This window comes from Lepidochelys kempii, chromosome 14 (assembly GCF_965140285.1).
Source record: "Lepidochelys kempii isolate rLepKem1 chromosome 14, rLepKem1.hap1, whole genome shotgun sequence".
NCBI classification, from domain to species: Eukaryota; Metazoa; Chordata; order Testudines; family Cheloniidae; genus Lepidochelys; species Lepidochelys kempii.
The window spans coordinates 51,271,730-51,289,953 of NC_136393.1; the positions used below are offsets into that span (position 1 = coordinate 51,271,730).

At 60.3% G+C, this 18,224-nt stretch overlaps 1 protein-coding gene across 11 annotated transcripts in view; it reads right to left on the reverse strand.

The window, feature by feature from the left end:
- SYNGAP1 (synaptic Ras GTPase activating protein 1) overlaps window positions 1–18,224 on the reverse strand; it is a 48,958-nt gene that overhangs the window by 21,583 nt on the left and 9,151 nt on the right. For all 11 annotated transcript variants that reach the window (XR_013634611.1, XR_013634610.1, XM_078848784.1 and 8 more), the window contains exons 3-4: window positions 17,664–17,763; window positions 127–224 (exon numbers count right to left, since the gene is read on the reverse strand). Coding sequence is in view for 9 of the 11 variants with exons in the window: in XM_078848784.1 (XP_078704910.1) it covers window positions 127–224; window positions 17,664–17,763 (198 nt within the window). In the remaining 2 variants the exon portion in view is untranslated. The remainder of the gene's footprint in view (window positions 1–126; window positions 225–17,663; window positions 17,764–18,224) is intronic.

Sequence of the window (18,224 nt, forward strand, 5' to 3'; positions counted from 1 at the left end):
TGTGTGAAAGAGAGAGAGAGAGAGCCTGGGGGGTGTGAATCAGTGAGTAGAAGAGCCTGGGTCCACGTGTCAGTGTGAGGGTAGCTGCACGTCTCCGTGTGTGTCAGGGCAGCGGAGGTCTCTCACCGAGGGCCGGAATGGGGGTGCCGGGGGCGCGTCCATGTTGATGCTGTATTGCTTCCCTGCAGGGACACTCTTCCTCCGGGAGCGGCTCACGTGGTGTTCTGAAAACAGTGTTGGGGAGAGATCTGGTTACTATGTGGGGGGGTCAGAATTCCACCACAGGGTGCCCCAGCCCTGCCCACCCTGCAAGGGTCACGACCAAGACCCTGAAGGAACCCCACCAACCTACTGAGCACTACACCCAGATCAAGGACTGGGACACAGGGCCTCTGCCCTGCAGGCTATGCCAGCTCTGATCCAGCCTCAGGGCAGGGACTGGCTGGCTCAGGTGGCGGGGAGTGGGGCACGGGGCCTTTCCCCTCTAGGAGGCGCTGGTTCCCATCTGGCCCCAGGTGAGGGGACTGGCTGGCTCAGACGGTGGGGAATGGGGCAAGGGGCCTGTCCCCTCTACTGGGTGCCAGCTCCAATCCAAACCCAGAGCAGGAACTGGCTGGCTCAGGGGGTGGGGAATGGGAACCGGGGCCTGTCCCCTCTAGGGGGCACCGGCTCCAATCCAGCCCCAATGCAGGTCACTGACTGGAGGAAAGGATGAGCCCACTCCGCAGCCTTGGAAACCCAGATACTGGGAGCAAGCTGCATGTGATAGCTGGGGGCAGCAGATCTTCTGCCAGCATTAAAGCAGAGACATCCCCCCGTCCATATGGGAGTCTGGCAGCCAGGCCTCTTGAATTCGGGGGTGGGGGGGAGACTGGGAATCAAGGTGCCTGGGTTCACTCCATGCTCTATAGCTGCATGCGGCTTCCCCTCTTGTATGAGGTCACCAGACAGCAGAGAGTGTTCCCAGAGGTGGTGATGGGAGTTTGGCTAGGGCCTCACCCCCCATACTCAGAGAAGCAGGCGCTGGTGGGAAGTGGGGGAGCCCCCCAATTCGGCTCGGTATCTGTGGCCACGATATCGCTGATGGAGGTGCAGGAGTCTCATGGTATGCGCAGGATCACAAGCACCATGCGGAGACAGAGAGATCCCAGTGCCCCAACTTTGCTTACTCCCAGCACCACACAGAGACCTGCATTGTGACCCCCCAAGGTGCACAGACACCCCCAACATGCCTCCCAGCCCACCCCACTGCCCTTCCAGAGCGAGGGATAGAATCCCGCAGGCCTGACGCCCCAGCACTGTAACCTACTAGAGGAACAGATAAAACACCCTGAACCTGCCCCCTTTCACCTCCGTCACTGGCCAGCTGGGTGCGAGCACCACCCCTGCCTGCTCCCCACTACATGGGTTACAAGTTTGAGGGGGACTCAGCCTAGTTCTGGTCAGGCCAGCTGGCTTCATCCCCGGGCCAGACTCCACACAACCTGTCCTCACCCCCAGCAGCTGACGCCCAGGGGCCGAGGCGCCGCACCTTCCCCAGCACTGCAGTAAGGAGAGTGGGACAGGTCAGCTCATTAATATTCAGGCTGGGAGGCCGGGGAAGTGGGGGGTATGAGAGAAGGCAGAATTGCATCAGGTCATATTGGTAGGGGTGAGAATCAGGGAAAGGATATGATCCCCAGGCTGGAGGCTCTCAAGGTTGGTGTGTAATCTGGGGGCTGGGCATGTACGGGGGGGTGTACTCCCAGCGGGGCTCAGTGGAGATGTTGGGGGTATGCACCTATGGGTGGGGGGCTCAGTGGGGTTGTTGGGGTGTGATCCCATGGGTGGGAGGGCTTAGTGGGGGTATGATCCTGTGGGTGGGTGGCTCAGTGGAGGTGTTGGGGGTATGATCCCATGGGTGGGAGCCTCAGTGGGGGTATTCTAGGGTGACCAGACTGTCCCGATTTTTAGTTCTTTGTCCCGCGTCCCGACCAATGCACAGTCGGGACGCCATTTGTCCCAATATTGCCGCTTTGGTCGCTCTGGCGGGTTTTTTTTTTTTTTGTTGCTTCCCCCGTGTGTCCCGATATTTTGTCTGTTTCATCTGGTCACCCTAGGGTGTTCGGGGTATGATCCCTTGGGTGGGGAGGTCAGGGGGTATTGAGGGTATGATCCCATGGGTGGGGTGGGCTCAGTGGGGTTGTTGAGGGTATGAACCCATGGATGGGGGGGCTCAGTGGAGGTGTTGGGGGTATGAACCCATGGGTGGGGGGCTCAGTGGGAGTGTTGGGGGTTAAGGTGATTCATCAGAGGACACTCTCGCCTCTCAGTCAGTGCTGGCCTCACGGTGGTGCTATGGGCCTGTGCTACAGGGAGTGGGGTGGGGGGCAGCAGGGGCTCTCCCCTGGCAGTCAGGGCTCGCCCCATTGCCCCAGGGCAGCACTTGGGGGCTGTGCTGCAGGGGGCTGGGTAGTGGGTCCTTTCCTCCCAGACATGGTTCGGTGCGCAGGTGAAATAGTTCTGCCTCCCCCAGAGCAGGATCGGCTGTCCTCTGCAATGTTACTGCATGGCAGTTCCCTGGCTGACATGCTCTGCCCCAGAGGTGGCCGTATTTGTGGAGGCAGAGGAGTAGCCTCACATGCTATTAGTAACAGGCTCCCCTCAGGCTGAAAGGGTTCAACTGGGAGCTGGGAACACACCAGCTGTGCCAGCTCAATGCAGCCTCCCCCGCTCCGGCTCCCCCAGCCCCTCTGCCTTTGCTGTGAAAGGCCCTTGGTTACCGCAGCCCAGCCAGATCCTGCTCCTCCCCCCAGCAGGTCTCCATGGAAAACACCCTGCCATTTCCCATCCATGATGCCTCATTACCAGGGAGTGGTAGGAGCACTCGGAGGGGGATGCAGCTGTTCCCCAGCAACTCTACGCATCCAACGTAGTGGAATCCCGTGCCCAGTGCTGAGACACAGCCGTCTCCGGGTTAGGGCACAGGGGCTGTTTATAAAGGGCTCCCTTGCCTGGTGCTAAGATTCATCTGTCTCTCAGGTGGGGCGCAGGGGCTATTTATACAGGGATCCCTCACCTGGTGCTAAGATGCAGCCACCTCTGGGGTGGGTCCTGGGTGCGGTTTATACAGGGATCCCTCACCCAGGGCTAAAATGCAGCCACCTCTGGGGAGGGACGTGGGGGCTATTTATACAGGGATCCCTTGCCTGGTGCTGAGATGCAGCCATGTCTAGGGTTGGGAATGGGGGATTTGGCCAGGATGCCAGGGGGAAATCAGAGTCCAGGAGGGGCCTGCGAGGATCGGGGCCGACAGGTCCCTTAGATATGGCTGTCACTAATGACTGGTTTTGCCAACTTTGCAGATTAAAGTTGTGCAGTTACTCACCCATCACCTGGGTCCTGCCAGGCAGCAAATTTCCCAGGGCTGGGACACGGTGCCCAGGGGTGGGGGAGAATATCCCACACCAGACACAAGTCTAGGACTGGAGCTCTGGGTTCAGTTCCTGGCTCTGCCACAGACTGCCTGTGTGACCTTGGGCCAGTCACTGAGCCTCAGTCCCCATCTGTGACACACCCGTCACGGCCCTGCCCTGTCACATGAGGGTGTTGGGATCAACCCGTTCTGGATTGCGAGGTGCTCCAGTACTGTGGTGAAGGGGTCAGGTCAGTCCCTGAGAAAGAGAGACAGGATCACACAGCAGTGTGTGGGAGAGAACCCAGGAGTCCTGACTCTCAGGTGTGCATTAACTCCATCTCTGCCGGACTTTGGGGACAGGAACACTGGGGGCTACCAGGGTCCCCAGTTGGTTTCAATGTGTCTCCCCCTGGGGAGAGCTGTCCCTCCTTCCACAGCCTCAGGACTGGGGCCCTTGCTGTGTGTGTGGCTGGCATATGCCCAGCGCCCTGATCCTAGTTCCCTGTCAGGCTCCATGTGCAGGGGCTGCCCACCCCCAGTCGGGGGGACAATTGTGCCAGGAGTTGCCCGCGTCCTACTTTCCCTGCTCAGTGACTCATGCAGGCGATTGATCCAGGCATGGAGCAGGGCGGCTGCTGACATCGGGGTCACGATGCACACACATTCCTCATGCCTGACTCGCCTCAAACCTGAAGCCCCAAGAGCCCTTTGTAGCCATCAAATGCTGCAGAGCTTTTGTAGCCGCCTCTTAAAATAAACTTGAAAGGTGGGGAGAGAATGTGGGATGGGACTGAGGGGCATCAGCTGGGCTGGAACAGCAGGGGCTGTGGGTCAGGCTTGAGGGACATGGGCAGAGCGGAGCGGACCGAGGCTGGGACAACTGGGGGCTGCAGGTCAGGATTGAGGGATGTGGGCAGAGCAGAGTGGACTGGACTGAGGCTGGGACAACAGGGGGCTGGGTTGGGATAGAGGGACATGGGCAGAGCAGAGGGGACCCAGGTGGGACAGCAGGTGGCTAGGTCAGGATAGAGGGCTGTGGGCAGAGTGGAGGGGACCCAGGTTGGGACAGCAGGTCGGGATTGAGGGATGTGGGCAGAGCGGAGCGGACCGAGGCTGGGACAACAGGGGGCTGCGGGTCAGGATTGAGGGATGTGGGCAGAGCGGAGGGGGCGCAGGCTGGGACAGCAGGGAGCTGTGGTCGGGATAGAGGACATGGGCAGAGCGGAGGGTGCCCAGGTGGGACAGCAGGTCAGGATTGAGGGATGTGGGCAGAGCAGAGTGGACTGGACTGAGGCTGGGACAACAGGTCGCTGGGTCAGGATAGAGGGACATGGGCAGAGTGGAGGGGACCCAGGTTGGGACAACAGGTGGCACAGCAGGTGGCTGGGTTGGGATAGAGGGATGTGGGCAGGGCAGAGCAGAGCGAACCGAGGCTGGGACAGCAGAGGGCTGCAGGTCGGGATTGAGGGATGTAGGCAGAGCAGAGGGGACCCAGGTTGGGACAGCAGGTGGCTGGGTCAGGATAGAGGGCTGTGGGCAGAGCGGAGGGGACCCAGGTTGGGACAGCAGGTGGCTGGGTTGGGATAGAGGGACATGGGCAGAGCGGAGTGGACCGAGGCTGGGACAGCAGAGGGCTGCAGGTCGGGATTGAAAGATGTGGGCAGAGCGGAACGGAGGGGACCGAGGCTGGGACAGTAGGGAGCTGTGGTTCAGGATCGAGGGATATGGGCAGAACAGATGAGGTCCTGGCTGGGAAAGCTGGGGGCTCAGGTCAGGATTAAGGGGCACTGGTTGAGAGGTGGGAGGACCCCCTTGTCAGTGCTGTGGTACATCAGCAGGGCTGTGGGAGGGAGATGGTGCGACTTTGGGCAGCAGAATCTAATGCTAACTCAACAATATTATTTTATAAGCATGTTTTCCTGGTGCGCTGTGACCTTGCAGAGTCACAGGGTGGGGGGTTGCCTCTCCTAGCCCCCTGCTCCTTACTAGGTCAGTATTCTGGGAGGGAGCCCAGCCAGCACCGGAGCGTGTCCATCAGGAAGCGGCCCTGACAGAGTGACAGGCGATTGATGGAAAAGCAGGCGGGGAGGCTGCGGGAGCATGTGAGCAGAATGAGAACCAAAGGGAAACAATTAGTGTCAAAGAGACACTTGCTCCAGTTAACCCTTCACCTCCGACAACGCTACCACCAAGGACCCTCCTGCCCCCAGAGACCAAAATCCCCCCACCATCCATCCCCAGAGATGGCTCACCCTCTGTCCATCCCCAGACAGATCCCCCATCCACCCCTCCAAACACACCATACATCCCCATCTGTCTAGCAAAGATATAGCTAGAGCCCTGATTGTCCATCATCCCCCAGTAAATGTCTGTCCATCACCATACTTCCTGTTCCCCACATATACCTGCCAAGTCACTGCCCTAAGCACTCATCCTTCCACATCTATCCATCTCTGTATGCACCATTCTATCCATTCATCCCTGCAACCCCATCTCCATGCACAACCCTTCATCTGTCACCATTCACTCTCCTTCACACACATCTTCCAATCCATTCATTCATCTCCGTACACCCCTCCAACACCATCTACCTCCATGCACAGCCCTCCATCCGTCACCATTCACTCTCCTTCACACACATTTACCTATCCATTCATTCACCCCCGTACACCATCTATCTCCATGCACACCCCTCCATCCAGCATCTCCTTCACACACATTTTATGATCCATTCATTCATCTCCGTACACCCCTCCAACACCACCTATCTCCATGTACACCCTTCCATCCGTCACCATGCACTCTCCTTCACAGACATCAGCCCCATTACTCCCAGGTCTGATCCATCTACATAAAGCCAGTAGCAGGATGGGGAGCTGGGGGGAATATTTTCCAGCCTAAAGCCTTGCCCCTCCCTCCAGATCCCCAGCTTCCCTTCGCTCTGCCACCCCATCCAGTGCACCCTAAACTGCTGCATGCTCCCCGGTCAATGCAGAGATAGGGCTTCCCGTAAACTCAGAAAGGAGACAAGCATGACAAGGTAAAACCTGCTCACGCACACCAGGTCACGCACGTCCCTCCCCACCTTCCCTCTGACCCCTGGCCCTAAGGAGCACTTCTGCGGGATGGCAGCATCCCCATCACTGCCACCCCGCAGGCAGCCTCGGCCAGCACTCACCCCCCGGAGCACCGCGCAGCTGCATGGAGAGGAGGCTGATTCCAGCTGGCTTTGCACAGGGCTCTTCACCACCCTAACGAGGCAGGGGCAGAGTTAAGGAGCGCAAGCCTCTGTGAACTGGGGAAATGGTATCTTAGCGCTGCCCCTGCACAGCACAAGCACCGGTCAGAGGCTCATTCAGCAGCTTTCGGGCCACCCAGTGGGGCAGGCACAGCAAATCCCAAGGTGGGGCAGGGGGCATGACGGAAGGCAGGGCACAGAGATGAATTGGGGTGGGGAGTGGTGGGAGTCAGCAGGGAGGGTACACCCCAAGGGACTGCATCCTCAGCACTTCACCTAGGTTGATACTACAGACCTGCGCTGGCCGCAGCCCTGACAGCTGCATGGGGAGCACAATGCGGCCTGACAACCCCCCCAAACAGTGCAGCTGCCTGAGACTGCAGCAGACAGCTTGGGACACTATCCCGAACCCTACTGGGGGTGAGTGGAAGGTCTGGGGAACTATTTCCCAGCTGAGCCAGGACTGGGCAGTGCCCTTCTCTGAGCCACACTCTGGAAACTCACTTCCAGCACCTATGACCCATAGTGGGCAGCTCCAATCCCACCCAACAAGTGCCAACATCCCCACAGGGCAGCCCCCCCACCCTATGGCATGGGCTAGGCAGCCACACTCCATCCTGCCCAGTCTGGATCCCCGCCAACCTGGCAGCCCAGAATCCTGCAGCCCTCCTCAGTTCCGCTACTGACTCCATACCCAGCATGGGGATGCAGCTGCCTCTGGGGTGGGGTTCAGGGGCTGGCCATACAGGGATCCCTCAAAATGCAGACACCTCTGGAGTGGGACAGGAAAGATGCTGAACAGCATCACCACACAGCTGGAACAGTAACCAAAAGCTCACCCCCAAACAGAAAAGCAACAGGAATTTTAAGGAATCTCCAGGGTGGAACAGAGCATGTCCCACAGCACCGGAGCACTGGGCTCAGCACTGCCTGCCAGTGAAGAGCGCCCCTTACAGAACCCTGCCCCCACTCCTCTACCCGTAGCACAGTAGGGCAAGCATTGACCCTGAGAGAGAAGCAACCCTCCCCCACAGCTTTCCAGGGGAGCTCTCCCCCGTCCAGGCTCCCCTGGCATGGCCTGTCCAGGCTCCTCCCGCAAGACCAGCTGCTATCCCTGCGCTCTCATCCACACCTGCCCTGGGGAAGAGCCCAGGCTCCCAGCCAGCGCTGCTATTGGACCCACAACTCCACCCTATGGCTGGCAGGCTGCACCACCTCTGGACATGTGGGTTGCTCCAGCCCGCTCCCCTGCCCCATTGCAGCAGCTACACTCAGATACACAACCACACACACACACAACCCTACACAACCCCGCCCCACAGCCGTAACCCTATATACCGACACACTGCCGCAACCAGGCACACACCCCTATGCAGAAAGGCAACCCTCCAACCCTGTACAAATCACACACACAGAGACACAACCCACAACCCTATACATTCTACACCCAGACACACAAGAGAGGCATAACTCTAAGCACACGCAACTGTATGGACTCTTTCACACACATACACACCCACTAACAGAGACACAACACTATACACACAAGATACAATTATATGCAGGCACATAACCCTGGACATGGACACACACGCAGCAGCTGTAGGAGCTGCCACTTCAGCCAAGCCAGAAGTGGAAAGGAAATGTGAATGATGTGAGTGTGGCCTCACACACACCCCCACATCCCCAGACGGAGAGAAACAAGCCAAAATACACAGATACACAATCACACACACTTGTGCACTCACAGAGGGAGAGAGTCCCACAACAGAGAACCCTACTGACACACAATCACACATGCAGACACACATAATCACACTGACAGTCAATGGTACACAACCCTACATACACCCACAGAGTGATACAGAGACAGACCCAATTTTACTGTCCCATAGGGAGAGACACACACAGACACACAATCTTTACATACACACTGAAATGGTCACACACTTGCATGCACACACAACCCAATATGTACTCACCAGCATGTACTTGAACACACAACCCTCCAAACACACCCAGACACAAGCACAGAGAACCCTACACACACAGGGACAAGCCCACACACACAAAGTTGCACACACTGACTGGCAGTCTCGCACACGCACTGACAGATGCACACGCTGACACAGCCACAATTACACAATCTTGCACACGCCGACATGGTCGCGCACACACGCAGCCTGGCCACACTCTCTCGGGCACAACCACACAATCCCCTCACTTGCACACAGATACGATCGCAGCCCTCTCCCCATACGCTGCCACCAGCAAGGGCACACACAACCTCACACTCACACACACTGACACAAACAGCAGCCTGACACTGACACACGCAAGCTTGCACACAGATGCACACTGACACACACACGCTGGTGCACACACCTGTCAGTGTGTGTCACGCACATCCTTGCACGCACGCACTCTCGCCTCCCGAACAGGGACGCGCCGCGCACGGCCCCAGCTGCCGCCGCCCCCGCGCGCCGCCCCCGCGCCCGCCGCTCACCTGGGCCCGGCGCCCCTAGGCAGCCCCGCGGCGGCCCGGCCCCATGGCCCGCGCGGCCGGTGCGGGGCCCCGCTCCCAGCGCCCCATGCCCGGGCCCCGGCGGCTCCGGTGCGGCGGCGGCGCGCGCGGCTGGGCGGCTCCGGGGCCGGCGCTCGCCTCCAGCATCCCGCACGCCGCGCGGTTGCTAGGAGACGCGCTGCCGTTCCCTCGCCCGCCGCCAACCCGGGGCCGCCGCGCCTCGTGCCGGCGCGGGGTTAACCCCTGCGGGGCCCGCGCCCCGGCCCTGGCCGCCCGCTCCCCCCGCGCCGGCCCCGCGCGCAGCCCCCGCCCCCCCCGCGGAGAGTCCCGCCCCCCCCCCGCATAGTGCCCCGCCACGGAGAGTCCTGCCCCCCGGCCCCCGGCCTCCTGCCCCCCCGCGCAGCCCCTCCAGTGGGAGTCCTGCCCCCCCCCGCTCATAGTGCCCCCCAGCCTCCTGCCCCCCCCGCTCATAGTGCCCCCCCCGGCCTCTGCCCGCCCACGCAGCCCCTCCACTGAGAGTCCTGCCCCCCCCGCGCATAGTGCCCCACCGGGCTCCTGCCCCCCCCCGCAACCCTGCCACGGAGAGTCCTGCCCCCCGGCCTCCTGCCCCCCCCCGCATAGTGCCCCCCCCGGCCTCTGCCCGCCCGCGCAGCCCCTCCAGTGAGAGTCCTGCCCCCCCCCGCTCATAGTGCCCCCCAGCCTCCTGCCCCCCCGCTCATAGTGCCCCCCGGCCCCCGGCCTCCTGCCCCCCCCGCTCATAGTGCCCCCCCGGCCTCTGCCCGCCCGCGCAGCCCCTCCAGTGAGAGTCCTGCCCCCCCCGCTCATAGTGCCCCCCAGCCTCCTGCCCCCCCCGCTCATAGTGCCCCCCCGGCCTCTGCCCGCCCACGCAGCCCCTCCACTGAGAGTCCTGCCCCCCCCGCGCATAGTGCCCCCCAGCCTCCTGCCCCCCCGCTCATAGTGCCCCCCGGCCCCCGGCCTCCTGCCCCCCCCGCTCATAGTGCCCCCCCGCTCATAGTGCCCCCCCCGGCCTCTGCCCGCCCGCGCAGCCCCTCCAGTGAGAGTCCTGCCCCCCCCCGCTCATAGTGCCCCCCAGCCTCCTGCCCCCCCCGCTCATAGTGCCCCCCGGCCCCCGGCCTCCTGCCCCCCCCGCTCATAGTGCCCCCCCGGCCTCTGCCCGCCCGCGCAGCCCCTCCAGTGAGAGTCCCGCCCCCCCCGCGCATAGTGCCCCGCCACGGAGAGTCTTGCCCCCCGGCCTCCTGCCCCCCCCGCACATAGTGCCCCCCCGGCCTCTGCCCGCCCGCGCAGCCCCTCCAGTGAGAGTCCTGCCCCCCCCGCTCATAGTGCCCCCCAGCCTCCTGCCCCCCCCGCTCATAGTGCCCCCCCCGGCCTCTGCCCGCCCACGCAGCCCCTCCACTGAGAGTCCTGCCCCCCCCGCGCATAGTGCCCCACCGGGCTCCTGCCCCCCCCCGCAACCCTGCCACGGAGAGTCCTGCCCCCCGGCCTCCTGCCCCCCCCCGCTCATAGTGCCCCCCCCGGCCTCCTGCCCCCCCCCGCTCATAGTGCCCCCCCCGGCCTCCTGTCCCCCCCCGCGCAGCCCCGCCACGGAGAGTCCTGCCCCCTCCAGCTCATAGTGCCCCCCGGCCTCCTGCCCCCCCCGCTCATAGTGCCCCCCCGGCCTCTGCCCGCCCACGCAGCCCCTCCACTGAGAGTCCTGCTCCCCCCCCCCACTCATAGTGCCCCCCAGCCTCCTGCCCCTCCCGCGCAGCTCCCTCCACAGAGAGTCCTGCCCCCCCGCACTCATAGTGCCCCCTGGCCTCCTGCCCCCCCCGTGCAGCCCCGCCACGGAGAGTCCTGCCCCCCCGCACTCATAGTGCCCCCCGGCCTCCTGCCCCCCCCTGTGCAGCCCCGCCACGGAGAGTCCTGCCCCCCACCGCGCATAGTGCCCCTCGGCCTCCTGCCCGCCCCACACAGCCCCGCCACGGAGTCCTGCTCCCCCGGCATCCTCCACTCACTCCCTAATGAAAAGTACTCCCCCCACCATGCTTTCACCCTCCCCCTGCAGCTCACATAGAATAGAATCTCAGGGTTGGAAGGGACCTCGGGAGGTCATCTAGTCCAACCCCCTGCTCAAAGCAGGACCAATCCCCAATTTTTGCCCCAGATCCCTAAATGGCCCCTCAAGGATTGAACTCACAATCCTGGGTTTAGCAGGCCAATGCTCAAACCACTGAGCTATCTCTCCCTCTCCAGGGAGCTGCCTATCCCTGCCCTCACTTCCCTTAAAGGAGGCAAAGTGGGGCCTCTCACACATCTCATCAGCCCCCAAAGGAGCCACCTCACCCCACATGAGTGCACTCACCCCCCATTGACAACAGCCACAACTCTCCCCCCACCCCCCCCATGTTCAATTACACCCCTGCCCGACCCATCCGTTCCACCCCACCTGCTACACCAGTCATCCTGGGGCACCGAGTGTTAGGGGACCGGCCTGAAGGAACAGCAGAGGGCTGGAGGAGGGAGTCAGGGGAGGGAAGATGGGGGTGACTTAGGGGGACCAGGCAGGAGGTGGCACTGGGGGTGGGGGCAGCATGACAAAGGAGCTGGACAGGGCCTATGTGGGGAACTTGGGTGCAGCAGGCAGGGCAGGAGCTGGTCAGGGAAAATGGGGTACATAACATATAGGAAGCAGTGGCAATGGGGAACAGCCAGGGTGAGCACACAGTTGGGCAAGAGGTGGGAATGACCTGGGGTGCAGGGGGTGGGGAGAATTGGGGCAGCAGTAGGGGGAAGTTCAGGGAGTCTTGGGGGGCAGGTTGAGGGGGTGGGTGTGACAGGGGCTGTCAGGAGAGCTGTGGAGGGGCTGGGGGTAGAAGCAGGAGAGGTGCAGGAGGGAAATCCCAGCTGTTCCCTGGGTGAGTCCAGTGGGATCCCACACCTGCCTTGACCCTACCCCACATATGCCCTAACCTTCTGTCTGCATCCTGACCCAGTCCTTCAATCCCACCCACAAGACATAACCCAACTCTCTAATTTATCACCCCAGCCGTAATCCTACCCCCTCCACCCTAATCATAACGGATACCTCATCTTCAGCCTGTCATCCTTCCTCCCATAAACCCGACTCCAAACTCCTCAGGCCCCACAAAACTCTACCAGGCTACTTTAAACTGGCTCAGTGAAACCCATGCTGCTGTGTGTGTGGACAGTCTAATAGCGGTTTCAAACTGCCTACATCGGCTTAGTTTTGCACCACAAACTAAACTGCTATAAACCAGGTTTAAAACCACAGAAGCAGACACCCACAGGGGCACTGGTTTCATTAACCCAGTGTAAAATCCTCTCCATTTAGGCCATGTCTTCACTGCACACAAAGTGTGGTTTTACATCAAGTTTTCTCGCTGTAAGATCCTAGTAGGGACAAGGCCTGGGTACTTTTTAGCTGGCTGGAGCAAGGCATGGTCAGCCCTACACCCTCATGCCCCAGGTGCATCTTCACTTAGAAAAATAGTGCACCGTTAACTCAAATTAGGTACCACATCTACCTAGCTCAGGCTAGGAGCAGGGATGTAAGCAGGTGTTGGCTAACAATCAACACCTTGGAAAAGCCTCTGCCTTTAAACACATATCAAACTAGGGACAAGGGGTTTTCTCCATAGAGGTGACAATCCTAGTGCAAACAGGATAAGTGCAGTTTCAATCTGTGTTAGCAAGCAGAGGTAACCAGGGACAGGAACACTGCAAAAAGCTGTGTTCTTAAATTAGCTAACCCAGGTTAGAACAACAGTGGATGTGGCAGCTCAAGTTTTAAGGCAGTGTAGCAGCTTGAGTTAAAGCTGCCAGAGAGCCATGGCTGAATACACACTGAGAACCCCTGTTAAAAGCCAAGGTGCCATGTCTTCACTGCTATTTTACCCCAGTGTGGCTGATTGGAGTTAAGAATACACCTTTTTTGTTGTGCAAACACACTCTTAGGACTGGTTGGTGTACACACTCCAGGAACTAGGCTGCAAATGTCTGCTCTTAAGTTAGCCGAGGTAACACCCATCCATCCTCACCCGCACGGACATGGCCTTAGAGCAAACACTCCACAAAGATCTTCTAGGAGAGGAACATTTGCCCCCAGTCACAGACCCTGCGAGGCGGAGGTCACACATGTTCAGCGCCTGCAGCAGGATTCACCATCATATTCGTCAGCTTGAGTTAACTAGCAACCACTCAACAGATGTTACAGCATGATCCAAACCTCTAGTGGGCCCTAAACTTTACCCTTCCCCCAAGCTTAGCCATATCTGTAACCCTAATGCCTAGACCCATATAGATAACTCATACACCCCAATCCCTTACTGTAGTCCAAAACCCTCACCCCTAAATTAACCCCCTGCTTTTAAACCTTACCCTCTTACCCCATAACTCCTATCCCTACCCACCTGAACCTTAACCCTAACTCCTCGCCCCTCACCTGTAATGCCTACCATAGCCCATGACTCACCCCTAACCCTATCACCTCCATCTGAACTCAAATCCCTGACCCTGTGCCTTCACGCAGACTTCTCCCCTACCTCACGCCCACCAATCCGCAGCTCCATGGCTGCTCCAAGCGATGTTCCTCCCCCGTGTGTGCAGGAGCCCCAGGCGTCTGCAGCAGGGCCTGGGGATGCTGGGGGGAGGAAGGACAGTAGGACAGGCCTGCAGGGACATGCTGACTCAGGGAGTGGAGTCAGGAGAAAAACAGCCTTGAGAATGGAGGGGAGATTGGCAGAGATGAGCGACCCCAGAGGAAAGAGCTGGGCCAAGCCATCCACGGATGCCTCAGCCCTAGAGCTCTAGAGGGTCCCATGCTCAGCGGGGTTACGAGCTGGATGGGAGAGATCCCATCAATGCTGCAGAGAACCAGGTGGGGGTGCTCTCCCCTAGCTGTCAGTGCTTTGTACTCTGGGGGGCAGAGGACTCAGTAGGGGGCTCTGTGCTGCATAGCACAGGGGTTTCAGCAGGGGGAGCTCTCCCCTGGCAGGCAGTGCTGATCCCAGTGCAGCACTGAGAGACTGCAGCAGGGGGCACTGTGCTGCGTGGCGCTGGAGGGCTCAGCAGGGGGCACCGGGCTGTCTGGGGTTCAGTAGGTGGCACTGTGCTGCAGGGTGCTGTGGGGCTCAGCAGGGTGTGCCAGGCTGTGGGGCACTGGGGGGGCTCAGCAGGGGGCACCAGGGTGCAGAGAGTGAGTGTGCTGCAGGGGCCCTGTGCTGTGGGGTGAAAGGGGGCTCAGTAGGGGACACCAGGCTGCTGGGGGGCTCAGTAGGTGGCACTGTGCTGTGAGGTGCTGGGGGGTCTCAGCAGGGGGCACAAGGCTGCGGGGTGCTCAGCAGGGGGCACTGGACTGCAGAGAGTGAAAGTGCAGTAGGGGGCTCAGCAGGGGGTGCTGGGTTGTGGGGTGCCAGGGTGCAGAGAGTGAGAGTGCATTAGGGGGCCCTGTGCTGTGGGGTGCACAGGGGCTCAGCAGGGGGTGTTGTGCTGTGGGGCATCAATGGGGGGCTCAGCAGGGGGAGTCGGGCTTCAGCGTGTGAGAGTGCAATAGGGGGCGCTGTGCTGCGGGGTGCAGGGTGACTCAGCAAGGGGCACCTGGTTGTGGCACGCCAGGGGAGCTCAGCATGGGGTGAGGGGCTGGGGAGTCTCAGCAGGGGGTGCCGGGCTGCGGGGCACAGGATGGGTGCCGGGGCTGTTTCATCCCCACAGCAGCGAGGCTGCGTCACCTCCCTTCATCTCTCCTTGGGGTTTCCATGGAAACCTTTTAAGCCAACTTCTCAGGGAGACAAATTTCTTTTTTTAAATGCTGAGAGGAAAGGGGGGAGGGAGCATGTTAGTGCACGTGGGGCTCTGGGGGGCCCAAGCCTGGGATGGAGAGTGGGGGAACTGAGGAGTCAGGGGGCAGACACAGGACACCAGCCTGACTCCTCCACATTCCCCTGTCTCACACTGCTCTGAAGAGCCATGGGGTCCAGTGGGTTAGAACTAGGAGGGGTGGGGGCTAGGAGCCAGGACTTCTGGGTTCTCTCCCTGGCTCTGGGAGGGGAATGGGGGCTACTGGATTAGAGCAAAGGGGCTAGGAGCCAGGACTTCTGGGTTCTCTCCCTGGCTCCGGGAGGGGAGTGGGGGCTACTGGATTAGAGCGAAGGGGCTAGGAGCCAGGATTCCTCGGTTCTATCCCTGGTTCCGGGAGCGAACCCTGCAGCTGGGTGCCTGCCGGCGCCACCTGGGGGCAGGGAATCTCACAGCACTGCAGGCCGGGATTTCTGCCAGAGGGGTTCCCCTAGCAACTGTAGCCAAGCTCCCATGCATGGCTGCTACTCAATTGAGCTGCTTATTATGGGATGGTTCTTCTTGCCTCCTTGGCATGCCACCAGACAGCATTTGGGGGGAAGGGGGGGACACACTGAAATGTAGCAGGCTGCAGAAGTTGGGAGTGGAGACCCCAATCCCCCTATACCAGCCAGCATCCCCTTCCATAATCCTCTCCACACAGAAGCCTTCCATTTCCTCCCTCCCCATACAGAGACATCCCAACCTCTCCCACGCAGCCAATCTCACCCTCCCAAATCCCCCCATACCACGAGCCCCCCAACCCTGGCCAGCACCCCTTCCCCCATACAGAGACCCTCCCCTCCAGTCACCACCTCCTCCCCAATACTTCATAAAAAACCCCCCAATCCTCCCCACACCCAATGCCAGCCAGCAGCCCCTTCCCCCATACAGAGCTCCCCCTCTCCAACCCCACCCCATCTCCCCCTACAGGCAGGGAGTTTAGGATGGGTACACAAAGCCTGCAGCGGTGGAAAATGCAGGGACAGTTTTTCTGGGGGAAGCAATAAGGCCTGGTGGAGAGTACCCTGGGGACATGGGAGGGGGTGGGTCTCTGCCGGAAGGAGGCACAGGGTTAAAGTGAGTACAGAGGGACAGACATGACCCTCATCCACCCCACCCCACCCCCGCACCCGCACAGCTGCCCCATCTCAAAGCTGCCTTGTTCTGAGAGCAGGAGCTCCACCCAGTGGGGACCAAGAGATGCTGCATATTCAACTTGCCCCTGCCCTAAAGGCGGACCTAGAGCACCTGACCCCATGCCCCTCTCAGAATCCAGGAGTGGCTCACTACAAGATCTGCTGTGGATCAGCTGCTGTGGAGTGTTTGAATTACTGGATCTACCAAGGATCTGCTGGTAGATCTTCTAGTGAATTTTCCGCAATTGGTTTCATCACAGGATCTTCTAGGCCTGAGGACCTCAGAGGTATGTTTCACTGAGATTCCCTATTGGTCAGGTGCTATGGCTCATGTTTCAGAATGGAATTGACTGGGGTTCAGACACTATGAGCCTGCTTCACGTTAGGATCTACAGGGAATTAATTTTCCCTTATGGGATCTGTTGGGCTCAACAGTAACAGAGCACATCACGGTGGGATCAAGTAGGGCCATGTGTCTGTGTGATCTTGGGGTCATTAGGTGCCAAGGGGCACATGTCTCTGTGGAATCTCATGGGCACCAGGCCCAGAGGGGAGAGTGTCTTTGGGAATCACACGCCACAGAGCATGTTGGCTGTGGGATCTAATGGGGCTCATTAGGGAAGTATGTCTGTGGGATCTTGTGGGAATGGGGGACTGCGAGGCACATGTACCTGTAAGATCTCAGGGGATCAAGCACTGAGGGGGGGGGGGGGTTCACGTGGGAACTGGGCATTGCAAGGTGAATATTTCTGTGGGATCCAGGTGATGTTTGCTGTAGAATCTATTGGGAGCAGACTCCCTGGGGTGCATGTCTCTGTGGGATCTACTGGGAATCAGGCACCACAGAGCAGGTTGGCGGTGAGATCTAGTAGGATCATGAGGCAAGCATATGTGGAACATATGTCTGGGGGATTGTTTGGTCTTATTGGGACCCAGGGAGTGGGCAGGCGAACCCCACCCACTGCTAAGAGGGGGGTCCACAGGACCTGGAAAACTAAATTACGGGGGACAACTAATGAACAACAGGGACAGGAGTGCGGTCAAAGGGTCAAACGAAGGGAACCGGGTGGGGACACTGAGCAGAGAACCCCGGACAGCGCCCACTGCTCCTCAAAGGCGTCAAGGGAGTCAGTGGACGCCGCCCAGAGGAACTCTGCCCGGAGGCGTGAACGGACGGAGGATCGGGGGATTGTCTGGTATCGGGGATTTATTTCTGTATTCACATGGGGAATGGGTGCCAGGGGTGTGGGGAGTAGTCACTGCAGGTCATGAACATCTGTGGGATCTACTTGTAATTGGGTGCCATGGGGCACGTGTCCCTGCAGGATCAAGTGGGTTCATCACTGTAGGGTGCTGGCTGGCCATGCCCTACTGCAGCCCGTCCCAGTCCCTACCCACCCCATACTACAACCCCCACTTCTTCACCTCATGCAATGCCACAACCCCCACTTCTCCACCTGGTGCCCCCCACAGTGCAATGCCCCAACCGTCCAGTCCCTGCCCCCCCTTCCGTACCGTGCTCGGGCCGCCCCTCCACAGGGACGCTGACTGTGCGGCGCAGCAGCTTGGTCCGGCAGGGTTCGCTTCGCCGTTCCCTCATCAGCAACGGGTGGATCTGGAGATGAGGGAGGAGAGAGACGGGGGTTACTGTTGCATGGGGGCATCCCCTCTAACTCCCAACACCCCGTCTCCCAGGTCCCTGCCTCCCCCATTGCCCTCCCGCTGCCAATGTCAGGGCAGGAGTACACAGAGTGACAATCCTCAACCCCTGAGGCTGTCCCAGGTGTGGCTTTATCCTGGGGGGGGGAACAGCATTATCCCAGGGGACCAAGAGGGAGCAGGCTGCCTAGCACCCCACACTAGGACTGCAGCCTCCCTACAAGATGGGCTCAGAAAAAGCCCTGCCCCAAGCTCAGGGGCAGGGGACATTGCATCATATTCTAGGGAGACCTCTCAGCTGGGGCAGGTCTGGGACCAGGAGGGAAGTGAGAGCTCTGGGTGAGGGGAAAGGGGGGGTTGCTCTGTGCTTGAGACAGAGGGGAGGGGGTGCTTCAGGAGGGGAGGGCAAGGGGGAGG